Source organism: Physella acuta, unplaced genomic scaffold, assembly GCF_028476545.2.
Source record: "Physella acuta isolate Inbredline_101_S28 unplaced genomic scaffold, ASM2847654v3 ptg000987l, whole genome shotgun sequence".
NCBI classification, from domain to species: domain Eukaryota; kingdom Metazoa; phylum Mollusca; class Gastropoda; family Physidae; genus Physella; species Physella acuta.
Window position 1 is genome coordinate 143,241 of NW_026732504.1, and position 17,480 is coordinate 160,720.

At 35.7% G+C, this 17,480-nt stretch overlaps 1 protein-coding gene across 3 annotated transcripts; it reads left to right on the plus strand.

The window, feature by feature from the left end:
• The first annotated feature begins 4,302 nt into the window (after positions 1-4,302).
• LOC131954266 (uncharacterized) lies at positions 4,303-17,053 on the plus strand. Of its 3 annotated transcripts, none has more exons than XM_059317848.1 (16): positions 4,303-4,377; positions 6,525-7,144; positions 7,681-7,968; positions 8,561-8,693; positions 8,887-9,077; positions 9,653-9,831; positions 10,091-10,262; positions 10,946-11,028; positions 11,334-11,547; positions 11,996-12,147; positions 12,818-13,220; positions 13,964-14,116; positions 14,615-14,761; positions 15,144-15,234; positions 15,386-15,440; positions 15,617-17,053. In XM_059317848.1, exons 2-16 carry the CDS (start codon positions 7,021-7,023, stop codon positions 16,256-16,258), a joined length of 3,027 nt encoding a protein of 1,008 aa, XP_059173831.1. In that variant the 5' UTR covers positions 4,303-4,377; positions 6,525-7,020; the 3' UTR covers positions 16,259-17,053. The 3 variants fall into 3 exon arrangements, with proteins under 3 accessions (XP_059173831.1, XP_059173829.1, XP_059173828.1); XM_059317846.1 differs by having other exon boundaries at positions 4,320-4,377; positions 6,496-7,144; XM_059317845.1 differs by lacking the exon at positions 4,303-4,377 and having other exon boundaries at positions 6,479-7,144.
• Positions 17,054-17,480: the final 427 nt, after the last annotated feature.

The window sequence follows — 17,480 nt, forward strand, 5'->3', positions numbered from 1 at the left end:
GGTGGGTTGCTGTCCTCGGCTATCGATCCAGCGGGTTGAACTCGGGACTTTCTGGTTTAGCAACCATTAGCTTTACCGACCCGACCACATAGGCCCTAACTTTTATAGTAAATAAGAGCATCTCTCTTGGTCTAAATTGTCGTAAATGCTAATTACATGTTTGGCAAGTTGGTTTCTATCAGTCTTTTTTTTTTACTCTTTTGTCAAAAAAAGACCGATTCTGTGCGCCGAATACAAAGCCAGATTTTCTCTAATTCACGATTTTTTTTCCTTCCTCGTTCTTAATTTTGAATGTTGCAAAGGATCGAGCCTTTTCTGCCAGAGTGTTCGAACTTTTCGAATTTAACAACCATGAGCTTTGCCGACTCGACAAGGCAGCAGTTGTTTGATTTTGGCTGTCCCACTCATCTGCCCGAGGGTTCGAACTCGAGACTTTACCGACTCGACCAAGCCGACCCCCCCCCCCCCCTCCAATTTCTTTGACTGTGCGGCTCTTGAAGGACTCGCCCACTTTGCTCAAAAGTTTGCACTTAAGTCCGAGTTGACTGACTGCAGCAAAGGTATTCAAGTGAAGATTTTCATTTTTTCCGGAACGTTGGATCTTTGTCGGCCTAAGTCTTGTTTTTATAGCAAAGATTGGGCAAGCTTTAAACTGTTGGGTCAATGACTTCAATCATTTGCATTTTAAAATTACACTGCTAAAGATACACTACTATATGTAGTTAATGTTAAAACACTATATAATAATTTACATCGCCAGGAAGGCGTCAGACTAGAATTCCCGGGTAAGGAGGAAACCTTGAAGAACATTAGAAGAAGGGGCAAGGGGTGCCGGGCTAGCGTGAGCGGAAATAAGGACAGCTGTCTAACACGAGTCCAGTGGAGAGGTGTGGCTGTAGTCCTAAGGTCATCAGGGGCAACAAAAACTAAATCAAGTCAAGATATTATTTTATTTACGCAGTTTTTTTTTTAACAATTTAAAAATAAATACGTATTAATCTATAGCAGGGGTCTCCAAACTACGGCCCGAGGGCCGTATGCGGCCCGCGAGGTCCTCTCATCCGGCCCGCGGAGATCATTTTGTCCACGGAAAAAAACGTTTGTTGGTGATGGCTGAGGAACTTTACCCAAAAAAATCAAAGACACACCTGGAAGAAACTGGCCCCCGAACTGAAATTTGATAGTTAATGCGGCCCTCGGACTGAAAAGTTTGGAGACCCCTGATCTATAGGATAGCCATAATAGTTACTATAACATAATGCACCGACTTATCGGAAAATAATAAACATAGCTTAAACTTTCATCTAAATTAACCATGGTCCTAAGCAGCAAAAAAAAAAAAAAAAAAAAAAAAAAAAAAAAAAAAAAAAAAAAAAAAACTTTGGAGGAAAGTATGGAGTTAAATAAAAAAAAATTATCATCGAGTTATTTCCCTTGATATTTACAAATTGTTTTTATTGAAACATTTTGTTCACGCAAGTATGATTAATTTGTATCAAATGTTTTCTAACAGTCTGAGACCTGAGACAAGATAACATTTAACATTGAGCAGTTTAATATGTTTAAAATTGTGCATGGATATAATATTTTGTTCATGTTCGTTTATTGGACGCATGCGAAAAGAAAACAACTTTGCCAACAGAAAAAAAAATGAAGGCAGTACATAACAGACCCCTTGTAGCTTATAATAAGACGATGCGATGCTTGCAAAGCACTGCAATTTGTCTTCACTATTAAACAGGCTGTTAAATAAACTCAATTCTCCAAGCTTTCAAAACAAAGACTTGCCGATGACTGACGAGCTTAAGGTCACAACAATATAAACTCCCCGCTTCCCCGGTCGGGTGTATTCCAGGGCTCGCCGTAACAAACTCTAACCCGGTCATAAATGTATCGGTGAATATATCTGTTGCTCAATCCTGATGTAAACTTATAGGTGAATATATCTGTTGCTCAATCCCGCTGTAAACTTGTAGGTGAATATATCTGTTGGCTAACCATCAGTTAACTTATCGGTCAATATATATATATATATATATATATATATATATATATATATATATATATATATATATATATATATATATATATATATATATCTGTTGGCCAACCCTCTGTAAACTTTGAAGATACTTGTTGGCCAACCCCCCAAGCCCCCCCCCCCCCCCCCCCCTCTGTAAACTTATCAGAGCAGCTGAAAGAAAGCGACCAAGCACACTTGTTGCTGTGCTGTGTGTAGTTATTCAAGACTTATTAGTCACGAGGGTCAATTGGTGTGTTGTGGTGAAGCTACAGCTTGTCAAGTGAATGCGAGATATTAAGATGAGCTCCAAGATGGCCGATGTCCTCAGAGGTCAGCGTCAAGATGGCCGATGTTTTCAAAGGTCAGCGTCAAGATGGCCGATATCCTCAAAGGTCAGCGTCAAGATGGTCGATGTCCTCAAAGGTCAGCGTCAAGATGGCCGATATCCTCAAAGGTCAGCGTCAAGATGGCCGATATCCTCAAAGGTCAGCGGCAAGATGGCCGATATCCTCAAAGGTCAGCGTCAAGATGGCCGATAACCTCAAAGGTTAGCGGCAAGATGGCCGATATCCTCAAAGGTCAGCGTCAAGAAGGCCGATATCCTCAAAGGTCAGCGTCAAGATGGCCGATATCCTCAAAGGTCAGCGTCAAGATGGCCGATATCCTCAAAGTCCAGCGTCAAGATGGCCGATATCCTCAAAGGTCAGCCTCAAGATGGCCGATATCCTCAAAGGTCAGCGTCAAGATTGCCGATATCCTCAAAGGTCAGCGTCAAGATGGCCGATATCCTCAAAGGTCAGCGGCAAGATGGCCGATATCCTCAAAGGTCAGCCTCAAGATGGCCGATATCCTCAAAGGTCAGCGGCAAGATGGCCGATATCCTCAAAGGTCAGCGGCAAGATGGCCGATATCCTCAAAGGTCAGCGTCAAGATGGCCGATATCCTCAAAGTTCAGCGTCAAGATGGCCGATATCCTCAAAGGTCAGCCTCAAGATGCTACATGTCAGTACAATCCCACAAGTCACTAATCAACATGGGTCATCTGTATCTGCGATATCACACGTGTTTTGACAGTGGTCAGGTATCACAGGTTTTTTTGACAGTGGTCAGGTCTATTTTCAAGTTGTAACGGTTCAGATCATGTCAGCCGTGGACTCACTGACAAACGAGCCAACAAAACAACAAACCATCCCAGCGTAAACGTTCCTGTCATTATAAAGTTTGCCTTCTGCCGCCTAACTTAATTCTGTCAATACAATTCATCGCCTAATTTAAATGTATCAATACAATTCATCAACATGTCCCAGGTATAAAATCTTTTTGTTTCTGATGTGTCAACAAAGTCGTGTATCTCCCCAGTACACCGAGTTGTAGCGAGGGCGGGGCGGGGGTGCGGACCGCACTGGGTGACGCCATTTGGGGGGGGGGGGGGGACACACCAGGGCAAAAAATTGCAAATTGTACTGAAGAAAAATGCTTTTTTGCCAGTTCCATTAGAGATTAATTAAAGTTAAATAGTCTTTTCAGTATAAATTGGCAATTATTACAAGAGGGTGGGGGTGACACCATGACGTAAACGTGCTAACTACAGAGAAAACAATGCTACATCCAACTGTATTATTAACAGACTTTGGATAAACATCGTTATCTTTCTGCAGTCTGCAGTGATTAAGGCTTGTACATATACAAACACACACACACATGTATATATATATATATATATGTATATATATATATATATATATATATATATATATATATATATATATATATATATATATATATACACATATATACACACTATATACTTTGTTTCTTGGGGGCAGAGGCGTAGCGATCCTTCCCGGCGCCCGGGGACAAACTTTCAATTTATTTTTCCAACCCATTTTGGCGCCCCCTACCTAAGGTCGGCGCCGGGGACATATTCCCCCCCCCCCCCACCCCTCGCTACGCCTCTGCTTGGGGGTGACACCTAGCGACGCCATAGCACAGATTTAGTTAGTGTACGCAGTTTTATTGATAGGGCCTAAAATATAATACATAAAGATATCGATACAGTTTAAGACATCGCTAAATAAACATCTAGTCTTGAAACGGTCTAGTGTCCACATGAATTTAAAGTGTGTATACCAGATGTGTCCACTCGTGTAATATTCTTTACTCATTACATCTAGCTTGCTTCGATGCTGTAATACTATTATTAAATTTTATAACTCGGCATACACAGTTGACCTAGTTATCTAAAAAAAGATTTAAAGCCCCTACTGTGTAGGCTACTAAAAAAAAATTCCCATGCAGCTAAAATAGTTGTATCCGTGTTTACAATATCACGCTGATCTCTTCGTGGACTACAGGTTGTTATTTTCTCTTCTTTTTCAAAAATATTTTCGCCTTGAGTTTTTTAATAACCATGCTTCGATTGAATAAGAAAAGATAATAACGTTAATTGGATGACGATAACTTGTTAGGCGATAGACTAGTCTGATTTAAGGTTAGAATATCATTAACTGTGATAATATAAATTATTATTTCTGTCGACATACCGCGTACCATAGGACCGAGCCGGTGATGTAATTATTAGCTATATAATAGTACAGGAAACAATAACATTAAAAATAGTCTATCTTTACATCTAGGGGACACAATTATAGCCCTGTAGTGGTTCTATACAGAGACGGAACCAGCTGGATGATACAAGTGTTACAAATTATTTTGTTTCATTTTTTGTTAATTATTTAGTTTAATTTTTGGGACTGATGCCTATGGAGGGTGGGGGGAGGGAAAGGGGGGTACACGAGACATAGAGGACTGCTCATACAGAGCCATTGACGAATGAAGTAATTATAAGGTGACATAAAGGACACTTCACGAATTTGTGTTTTGATTAGGCCTAACGTTAACAGACTTTAGAGGAATCATCTTTAGGTCGGCACTTTTCACAACCTACCACACTGTGCCGACACTTCTCACAACCTACCACACTGTGCCGGCACTTCCCACAACCTACCGCACTTTGCCGGCACTTCTCACAACCTACAGCACTGTGCCGGCACTTCTCACAACCTACCACACTTTGCCGACACTTCTCACAACCTACCACACTTTGCCGGCACTTTTCACAACCTACTACACTATTCCGGCACTTCTCACAACCTACCACACTTTTGCCGGCACTTCTCACAACCTACCACACTGTGCCGGCACTTCTCAAACCACAGTATGCCGGCACTTCTCACAACCTACCACACTGTACCGGCACTTCTCACAACCTACCACACTGTACCGGCACTTCTCACAACCTACCACACTGTACCGGCACTTCTCACAACCTACCACACTGTGCCGGCACTTCTCACAACCTACCACACTGTACCGGCACTTCTCACAACCTACCACACTGTACCGGCACTTCTCACAACCTACCGCACTGTGCCGGCACTTCTTACAACCTACCACACTGTACCGGCACTTCTCACAACCTACCACACTGTACCGGCACTTCTCACAACCTACCGCACTTTGCCGGCACTTTTCACAACCTACTACACTATTCCGGCACTTCTCACAACCTACCGCACTTTGCCGGCACTTCTCACAACCGACCACACTGTGCCGGCACTTTTCACAACCTACCGCACTTTGCCGGCACTTCTCACAACCGACTACACTGTGCCGGCACTTCTTACAACCTACCACACTGTACCGGCACTTCTTACAACCTACCGCACTTTGCCGGCACTTCTCACAACCGACTACACTGTGCCGGCACTTCTTACAACCTACCACACTGTGCCGGCACTTCTTACAACCTAAGACACTGTGCCGGCACTTTTCACAACCTACCGCACTTTGCCGGCACTTCTCACAACCGACTACACTGTACCGGCACTTCTCACAACCTACCACACTGGGCCGGCACTTCTCACAACCTACCACACTGTGCCGGCACTTCTCACAACCTACCACACTGTGCCGGCACTTCTCACAACCTACCACACTGTGCCGGCACTTCTTACAACCTACCACACTGTGCCGGCACTTCTCACAACCTACCACACTGTGCCGGCACTTCTTACAACCTACCACACTGGGCCGGCAACTCTCACAACCTACCCCGAAAAAAATCTACCCCCCCCCCCCCCGAACGAAATGAAATTTATATAATTTATATAGAAAATATATACTTTTAACAGTGTCCGCCCCCGAAGAAAGTCTACCGCCCCACCCCCCCAAAAATTTCAAGTGCCCCCCCCCCCCCCCCGGAGAAAAAAGTCTGGAAGAAACACTGCTTACTATGCCGGCACTTCTCAAACCACAGTATGCCGGCGTTTCTCACAATTGTGTTGACGTTTCTCACACTCAACAGCCTTGACCTAGTGGTATCTTTAATCTCTATCCATTAATTCACTGTTTTCAATGTAAAATATAACTGAATATAACATAGTTTTCATTGGACCATTAAAATGTTGCAGTTTTTCATTGGACCATTAAAATGTTGCAGTTTTTCCTTGGACCATTAAAATGTTGCAGTTTTTCCTTGGACCATTAAAATGTTGCAGTTTTTCATTGGACCATTAAAATGTTGCAGTTTTACCTTGGACCATAAAAATGTTGCCGTTTTTCCTTGGACCATTAAAATGTTGCAGTTTTTCCTTGGACCATTAAAATGTTGCAGTTTTTCATTGGACCATTAAAATGTTGCAGTTTTACCTTGGACCATAAAAATGTTGCAGTTTTTCCTTGGACCATTAAAATGTTGCAGTTTTTCCTTGGACCATTAAAATGTTGCAGTTTTTCATTGGACCATTAAAATGTTGCAGTTTTACATTGGACCATAAAAATGTTGCCGTTTTTCCTTGGACCATTAAAATGTTGCAGTTTTCTTTTCACTAGACTGGTCAAAATGTAGTCTGAGACTGCTACTGAGATACAAATCTAATAACTTTGGTTGAACAACTCCACCAAGAAAGTAAAAAAGTATAATTTACTGTAAAACTATGCTGAGAGCAGTGCCTGTGTATACAGACCTAGTTACAATCAAGAAATCTCAATACTGTCTTTTGTTGATGTGCTTCCTACAGCAGCTCCCAGTTTATTCCTGCGATCAACTCACTTTAGCTAGTAAGATATTTTTATAAACATTTTCTCTATGTGTAGTTATATAGTTGTGCGTAATATGATTTACAAGTAGTATTATTAGTAAAGTAAAAGGTTTCACTTTCAAACCTGACGGTCTATGGGGCAAGTAAAGTAGAGTTAACTTGTTTCTGTGACCTCGGCATATGAAGAGATAGTGTGGTCAGCACTATGCCCAGCCGCCTTTACTTTCCCTAATGCTAGTTAGGTACCCATCAGAGTTGGGTGGACTCAGGGACGGTCTACTGACTTGATCCCGGATTCGAACTCGAGACTTACGGATTAGCAATACAGCTCTCTACCACTAGACCACTCCGCCCCTTAGTATTTTTAGACTTACTACTAAATACTAGTAATATGTTATTAATTATAGAAATAGCCTATTTGATGTGATATGTAGGTAGATTTAAATACTAAATAAAATCTGCTTACAGCTGTACTGTAGAACATTTTTAAAATATTAAATAAAAACACCAAATTTTTTACCATTTCAAGCATTACAACATTTTTTGTTGTTGCAGGTATATCAAAATCTTCTGACAACAATCCTGGCTTTATGTTTCCAGTGGGGAAACCATTCAAATTAATTTGTCAGTTGACTGAATCTTTTTGCCAGGAAACCAGCAGTAATGACACCCTAACTCTCCTGCCAAAGAGTTTAGTTTCTGGTGCATCTGAAGGGACTGTGACTAGAATAACTGACTGTTCTGTGAGCTACCAAATAGAAGATGCTTCACCTGAAAACTCAAACGAATATATTTGCAGTAAAAATGGAGTCACACTTATGAAAGAACAGATAACCATTTTAGGTAACCTTTTAAAGAAAGACAATACTAAAAAAACAATCTTTGGAGAATAATTTAGTTGTATTCAAAGTGACTGAATAGGTTTTCCTTTAATTGCAAGTGATGGGAGGGAGGATGAAATCTCAGACATCATGACAACTACATTGCTGGAAAATGGGGATAGTTCATATACTGTGACTTATCATTATTTTGTAAAGAGAGTTAATAATGAATAACACGATAGTTTTTTTTATAGGATCATAACTTTTAAAGATATGGGGAGTGGAGGGAGGGGGAGGGGGTTAAAAAAGAGTGGCTTTTTGTGGGTGTGTGATAGAAAAAACATGGCTACATCATATGATGAGGTTTATAGCACATGGGTCAGGTTAGGTGGTCTTTTAAAATAAAGACTAATTAGTTCAATAACATATTCATTGAAACAGACACAATAAATACATAGCTTTGTGAAAACCAAGACATATTTGATGGTGTGTTTATAGTTTATAGTCTTATTTGTGTTGCAAAATATAACGAAAATTATACCAAAATATACATCATGTTTAACCCGTGATTTATTCCAGAATTTTTAGTACTTGCTTTTTTAATTTTATACCAGAGAAACCACTAGAACTCAAAATTGAAAAGATTTCTGTCTCAGAAAATAAAGATATTCTTATAACTTGGCTGAAAAGTTCCAATGACATGAACATATTGGATGAATATAATATAACAATGACTGAATCTGGGATGTGAGTATATAACTCATACTCAAATATCAACATTTTAAATCATTGTTTAAGTTATTAAAGTGTTGGATATTATCTTCTCAGGAATGTTGAAAAAAATAGTGTCTAGCCATAAATAAAAGCCATGTTTTAATGAAATCAAACTACTAACTAGCTACTGCATCTATGTCAAATAAAAAGTTATTTCCCCTTTCAGCACAACACAGCTGTGTGTAATCCGGAGCGCAGTTGAAAGCAGTAGAATAACATGCCAGTATGCCAACATAAACAAATCAGACACAGTCAACAACAACAATGTCACCATAACAATCTTGATAGCCAGACCCATGTTAGAGTTCCCTATTCAGAGTTTAGAAACTCATATTAGTATTAACCTTGTTGATTATGGTAAGTTTATCATTTAGTTAGTATTACTTTTAAAAATATCATCATAATACTCTACACTCTACATCTATTAGCAACTTCTAATGTTAAGTTACTGAGGGTGATAACTCTGTCTCTACAGTATTGATTAATTCCCCTTATACTATAAATATGCTTCTACTGTGTTGGCTGGTTTAGTTCTATTATTCTGATTTACAATTTAAATGTTTTAACTGTATCAATAGTAGAAAAAAAAAGCAGTACCTTTATTTAACATGTTTTAAGACTATAAGATTTTAAAGATTACTGTAGTCTATAGTCTAAATGAAAAACATTAATATTGACTTTGTTCTAGAAATGTTTAGTCTATTTTTTAAAATATTATAATTTAATGATAATGTTCAAATTATGTGCAAAATACTAAGATTTAATCTTTATGTTAATATTTACTAGTGCAAGCTCTATTTAGCTATTTATCAATTTAAATTAGTTTGAAACTTTCTATTTTTATTTTTATTTTTTTTAATTAATTAATTTTTTATTTATTCTGCCTATTTCTTAATTCTCTAACTTTTTACAACTATTTCACCTTTAACCAGTGGCTCCAGGTCCAGTGAAAAACCTACATGTGTACAGTGTCACAAGTCACACAGCTTTCATCATATTCCAACTCTCTGATGCCATGAAGACCATTGCACACTTTTTGATCTCTAGAAATAAAACTTTTAGTTGTGGCGTTACTTTATGGAAAACAGATGACAGCTCTGAGATTCTTCAGGTAATAGTGCTATAGCTGATGATATAAGCCATTTCAAGCATTAGCTCAACATTGGCTATATTTACTCATTTCAATAGTTGTAGTATTAAAGTTAATTATAGAAATCTATTGCAGTCATATTTCAAATACATGTATTGCTGATAAGGCATTTATTAAGAGATTAATTTAACATTCAAATAATTTTAGCAGAAAGATTATAAAACAATACTTTTTAAAATTATTTGCCATTAGCGAAACATCAGTTTTTTGTATCTACTAGTTGGAACTACAGAACATTACTTCTTATAATGAGACTATTGATGCAAATTTGTCTGTTGCTGTTTTGCTCAACACATTGACTGCCTTTATGAACTATTCATGTATGGTGTCATGTGCAACAGGTGGAGGAGAGGGAGAGAAAACATTTCTTCAGTTCACAACAAAAAAATCAGGTATCTTAACCACATTTTAAACTATATCAATAGGTGTCTAAATCATATTTCTCAAAAATTATAATTAAATGAAATTTTATATATTTACTGTTGTTTAAGCTTTCCATTATCTTACATTATAAATAAAAATATTTCTAAATATGTATTAACTTTATTTTAAGTTTTTTTAATTTTAAATGTAACTAGCCTATACAATAGAATAAATGTTGAATAAGAATTTAATGTCATTAACTTAATGATGATAAACCATTATTAAGTCTCATTCATCATTTGTTGTAGCTACCTACATAGATCTTTAGCCAAACAGTTTAGCTAACACTAACACTATTCTCTAGTGAGGTCACTATATTCAGACAGCCTAGGCTTCAGTTTATTCTATTGTGTTCTACCTTGTCATACCACACTTTAGTGAGCTCACTATATTTAGGCAGCCTAGGCTTCAGTTTATTCCACCGTGTTCTCTCTCCTTGTCTTGTTAATTGTGGGTTCCAGCAAAGTTCATGTATTTTTTATCTTGCAATTTGACATTTCTTGTCTTTTATTATAATAGTCTTCTTGTTTTAAAATTAAGAAGTAGAAGCATTGTTTTATTGTTTTAAAGCACAAGCTGGTGTATATTATATATTATTTAACATAGCTATCATTTTTTTCAAATTTCTTTTATACAATAATTTTAATTTCAGTACCGGCCCAGTCACCAGTCATTGAGAAATTTGCTTTTTCAAGAGTTGCCCCACTGTTTTCATCTCTATTTCTTACTTGGCAGGTTGGTCTGTTAAGGGTTGAAGTATGTTTTACGTTCACAGATTCAGAGTTTTAACAGACAAATATTGCTTTAAAATTATATTGGTCCTACGCCAAATGTTCAAACTTTGATATTTTTTTACAATTTAAAGCTTATTTAATTTTTATTTTTTAAAACCATTTAATTATTTATCAATCAAATGATTTGCACAATTAGTTGTATTAACTTTCTAAACATATCTGAAAAGAGAAAAACAATTTACCTAGCATGTAAAATGGAATACAAAAATATGTTCTATAAAGTAATTCATGTTCAAATTCTTTCAGCCTCTCCCATTAGAGTGTATTGGAGCAAACAATCTTTCTTATGACGTTGAAGTTTCTTCGGTCGATGGGTTTAAGAATTTGACCAGAGTGGACACCAGTTACCTTGTGGTCACCAACCAACTTCCCAGTCATGCTTTAAAAGTGGAGATTTGGGCTGTCAATGAAATCGGAAAGTCAGAGAATAGTTCTCAGCTCATCATTCCAGCATATGAAGGTCAGTTGTTATACATTGGTGTTTTATTAATTAGATGCAATATAAAATGAAGAATATCCTTAGTCTATGGGCCAAGAGAAGTTTGGCATTAGATTTCTAAAAAAATATTTGAATCTATCATCTAGGAAAGATGAATGTTTGTTTGAAAACAGCTGTTTAGATTTATCTTTAGTTTAAAAACTAGAATATGGGAATGTGTGGCCTGGGCTTATAGTCATAAAATTTATATGTAGGTCTAACTAATATTAGGGAGCTACCTGATTGGGTTTCATTAAAATAAAAAGCTTTGTTTTGTGTGAAATAATTAAACAAACAGCAAAAGTATGATTTAATATTATGCAACTTTATTTTTTTAAACATGTTTTGAACTAAATTTACAATTACTGGTTTTTTTTTATTCTTACATTCTTCCATTTATTAAAACATCTACTGTTGAAAACTTCAATAGGTTCTCAAATTCCAGAAGCTATTGTTGAGTTCTTAAATGAAAGCTCAATGAATATCTATGTGAATGTCAAAAGTGTGTCTATGTTTGATGATTTAGCTGTACACTGGTGCCATGTAAACACAGACTTAAACAGCTTACAAGAGCTGTGTCAGGTAGGTTGTGAAACAGCTTTGCCACTACACTCTCTAAACTTGTTTTAGACACTCATTGAGATTGTTACACTTCTTTATGAGAATTATCTTTTGGTTAACAAAGTTTAGATCCATATGAAATTGATTCTATCTTGACAGCTGTTTTCACCAGTTACCTACAGTTTTTACTCAACAAAAAACATGAACATCTTTCACTTATTTTGAACCAATAAGAAAATTAGCTATAAAAATAAGTTCAGCTTCTTTTTTTATATAATATCACTGTAATTGAAAATTAAAATTTCCATTTTTTTTATTTTATCACTATAATTAGAAATAAACATTTTTTTTTTTAATTTAGAACCTTTATAAAACTTTACCTCACTATTAATGAATTTATTACACAGAAAAGATCGTAGCTTATGTAGATTACTGTCATCATGATAATATATTTGTAAGTGAAAAAACTGAAGAAAAATCATGTCCAAAAGAACAGATTGTTGGCTTTGTTTTATTTTCATCAGTCTAAACACAATAAAACACCAATTTGATCAACTTTTGTTTACTTGGCCATTTTTACTTAAACTGACTATTGTAACATATATTGTCTATAATTTATAAATTTATTGAAAATATTAAATTCAATGAGAATCTATAATCCTTTAAATCCTTAATTTTTTAATTGTTTTAGGAATATCCAATTACAATCTTCAGAAGTGAAATCAACTATGAAAAGACAACAGATGCTCTGAAACTTACAATTCCCTTAAACAAACCAAGAGAGAGTAGTGTAAAGAGAAATAACTCTAAGGAAGTCTTCTATTTTCATGTCGATGAGGAAAACAATTTTGTTCAAAATTTCACAACGTTAGCCACTCTCAAACCCAGCATAAATCTTCCTGATACAAACCTTAATAATATGTTTGAATTTGCTGGCAAACAGAGAAGGAGAAGGGCAGAGCCACCTGCTTTAAGAATCCTACCTATAAGATCTGTAACTTCTCAACAGAAGATCCAAGTTTTTATTTCTCTGAAGATAAATGGGAACTGGATGGGAATGTCAGGAGTCAACTGCACATACAACAGTAGTCTGAGTAAGTACAATTTGTATGTCATGCATATGTTATATCTCTTTCAGCTGTGTAAATTTTGCTATTTCTGTAAGGCAACAATAATTATTGACTAGCTAATTTAAAATCTTTATTGAATTGGTCTATTAATATTAGTTATTGCTAAGCTATATAACAAAATTCATAAGAATTGTATATCATTAGTTAGTTTTGAATATTTATTCTTGTTAAAAAATAAGAAAAATAATTTCATTTAACAGTTCATTTCAAAAGCTTTTTCTTATGATTATAGCTTGCAGTATGAGTAAATAATCTTTGTGGGATATCATTTAATCTTTGATCATCTGACATGAAATTTTATAATCTTTGATTATATCACATTTTTTTTTATCTTTGAATGTCTAAGCAATGTTTTCCAGCTCTGATTCCCATAAATTTTGCAAAAATGATAACAAAGAATAAAAAAACAATTTGTGTGCTATCATTACTATGAACTGATTTATAGAAAACAGCTACCTGCATCTTTTTCAGTAAATCAATTATGTTAGAAAATATATACATCCTCTACCTATTAGCTGTATGGAATATCAATAACACTTAAAAAAAAAAAACAATGTTTTACCACTAGATAGTGTTGTATATTTAACATAGACCTAGATCATGATTTTGAATATGGACACCATTTATTAAAGTCTATTGACATTTTTCAGCAATTTCTGTAAATTTAAAGCAAGAAATAAAAAAATAATTTGAATTTGTTTAATCAGAGGATGCCTCGTTAACTGCCCAACAAGTTTCACGTGACCAAAAGAATTACCTGCAAGTCCAGCAGCAGTGTGACCCCCATGAGGTCAAACAGTACCTCATTACATCCTATAACATTTATTCATCTACTGAAGAAACTTGTCCTGACAACAATAGTAAGTCTTCATTTTTAAAGATTAATTTTTTATTTTTTTTTTAATATCAAGAAAATCAATCAGAACATTTATGTGCATGACATGTGACAACTGATTTATAATATCATATTGACCTACATGTAAGACATATATTATATTGAATGTATTAGGCTTATGTCCTACTAATAATGTATTCAAACAATAAGTACATTTCATTGAAATATTCATCAAATGATGATACTATAAGAATAAAGTATTTTGATATAATAGTTAGAAGGGGTTTAATAAAACAATCAAATTTAGAAGTAAAGATTTTATTATTTTTATAACTATAGAAAAAAAAATAATTTCATTCAAATGTTAAAGGAATAAATGTTTAATGCAAGCTTTACTGATACAATTATTTTCAATATTACTGAAAACAAAGCAAAAAACAAACTCTTGTATAAATATTATAAGTACTTCAAATTAAAAATGCATTTTCATACACTTTTTTTCTATTTTTCAACTTTCGCCCAGGAAAATTTATAGCATTAAAAAACAGCTCACTGTTTTCCCCAACTGAGTTTGAATTGCCAGACGGTATCACATTTGCTTGTATAGCCATGAACAGGCATGATGGATACTCAGTTCAAATTGTTCGGTCTTTGACTGTTGCCACTTTGGGTAGGAAAAGCCAAATAATTTTTTTTTTCTTTAAAATTATATCAAGTGTTGCAATCTTTATTTTAAACACAGTAAAATATAATATAATACTTTTTAGAGAAATATTGTAATTTTATGGAAACTGGAGCTACACATTCTAAGCACTGTTTATGAAATACTCCATTTTGTGATGATACAATGGTATAATAATAATTGTGCTCATTTTAGAAACGATAAATGAAGAATATTATTTAAGAAGTAAATTTAGTATATCTAAATGGAGATGCCATAAATATTTTAACATTTAATTCACAAAAAGCTTTTATAAATATAACTGCAATATTTTAACAAAAAAATTAATTTTAAAAAAAAAATTTCATTTAATTTTTTTTTCCTTGAAAAGTTTCCAGCTCAGCCCAGGGGAAAATTCTCACAATAGTTTTTGTTGTGGTTGGAACTGTGGGTCTAATTCTATTGGTTCCTACCTTTCTTTGGTATGTTCTGGGTACTTGTGCCTGTTTTATTCCAAATTTTTAACATTGACATCTTTTTACATTCATCATAAAGTTACAATTATTTATTTTATTTTTTTGTTTTTGTGTTATTTTGTTTATTTTTTCACTGTTTTTTTCCTTTGTATTGAAGCTTATCCAAAAAGTGCAAAGAAGGAAAACAGAAATTCCAGACTATTGACATACAAGTACGTATTTCAAACACATTACAGATATTGTTCAGTTTTAAAGATACCATGTTCTGCAGATACATCTAGTTATGATTAACTCTAGACGAAACACATATCTGTTGTTTATATATTTTAATTATGTACACAATTTTAAAAAAATAAACAGTATTGAATGTTTTCTTTTTCCATATCAGACACAAAATACACTTGATGAGGCAAGTTCGGGAACTGACGAAGTTAGTGACATCCCGGGCATGTCAAGTGATGACATTGAGTTAATTGTCATCAGCCCTGTCGATAATGACAGTAGTACAGGATCAGGCAATTGCCCCCAAGATGTACATGGTTACCCCAATGGTGATAGCCAATCTGTGGCAAGTTCTCACGATCAACATGTAAATCTCAACCAATCAGCATCAAGCTTTCATGACAATGAAGCTCATGTCAGCCAATCAAGCTTTGGAGAGGTCCATGCTGAGGCTAGCCATTCAGGGTCAGAATGTTTGGAGGTACTAGTTGATACAGGTGACGAATCAGACTGTGTGGAGGTACTAAATGATACAGGTGACGAATCAGACTGTGTGGAGGTACTAAATGATACAGGTGACGAGTCAGACTGTGTGAAGGTACTAGTTGATACAGATGATGAGTCAGACTGTGAGGAGGTACCAGATGATGCAGGTGACGAGTCAGACAGTGTGGAGGTAATAGATGATACTGGTGACGAGTCAGACAGCGACAATAATTCTGACTACGATCTGAGAAAAGAAGAGATTGTAATAGGGTCAGCAACTTCAATGGACGAGTGCGTCTCTAACAATGAATTTGATGTTTGAAGATTTTGATAGGGTCAGCACATTGAATGGATGAGCCCGTCTTTAACAATGAATTTCATGTTTGAAGATTGTGATAGGGTCAGTACATTGGATGGACTCATCCATCTCTAACAATGAATTTGATGTTTGAAATAAAAACACGTCATATCCTTCATGTCTTCGAGCTTGTGTAGTACGGCCATGTACAGTGTCCAGGTCAATCAACAATGTTGATCTTTTGTAATGGACGACTAAGAAATGTATACAAACTGTTCAACGTTCACATTCTAGAGAAATAAAGCACCTTTATGAGAGTGCTACTGTATCACAGTGTATTATTTCTGCTGCATAAATGGACACTAACCCTGATCAAAACAACAGATACAAGTACAAATAACTAACCCAAGCATTCTCTCCCCACTTTGATGATGCTAACCGTAATTTCTTTCATATTTACAGTATTTTTTTAATGTAACATGTTCAATTTTTCTATATTGTTAAATGTGCATGTTTATCTATATTTGTTAAAATTGCATATGTATTTATATTTGTTAACTTTAAGACTGCATTTAAGCATATTATGAAAATGTGTTAAAGGGGTTAGATTATAATTTTATTTTTATTGAACTGTTTCTAGCCTTCTTCACCTCTTCATTACACTCACGTTAATATAAGATACAATTGTCATAATTTTAAAAAGTATTTGACGTTTTAAAAAATAGTTTATTGGTTAAAATGCCACAATGCACTACGTTATATGAATGCAAGACCTGCAGTTGTTGAAACTCCTTCTTTCGAATACTTTCTAAGTAGCAGTGGCGTAGCTAGGGGGGGGGTGGGGGCGGGGGGTGCGGACCGCACCGGATGACACCATTGGGGGGGGGTGACACCAAGGCAAAAAAAAAGCAAAATATATAGAGAAAAATGATAATTCCACTTAATTAAGTGAATAATTCGAGTGTTAAATAGTCTTTTAAGAGGTGCAAATCGAAAGTTCGAGTGGGAGGGGGTGCAAATCGAAAATTGAAAGTTTGTCCCCGGGAAGGGTCGCTACGCCTCTGAGGGGTGACACCCGACCTCGCCACGCCATTGCTAAGTAGGCCAGACTGTAATAACGGCTGTTGTTTTAGACATCTAATTCGTCTGCTTTGTATATGTGTCGGCTCGATGTGGTCATCAAAATCTAGCAGGAATTAGCTGGTCGAGTGGTAGGGTAGGCCTACATGTCTGCTGTCCAAATGTT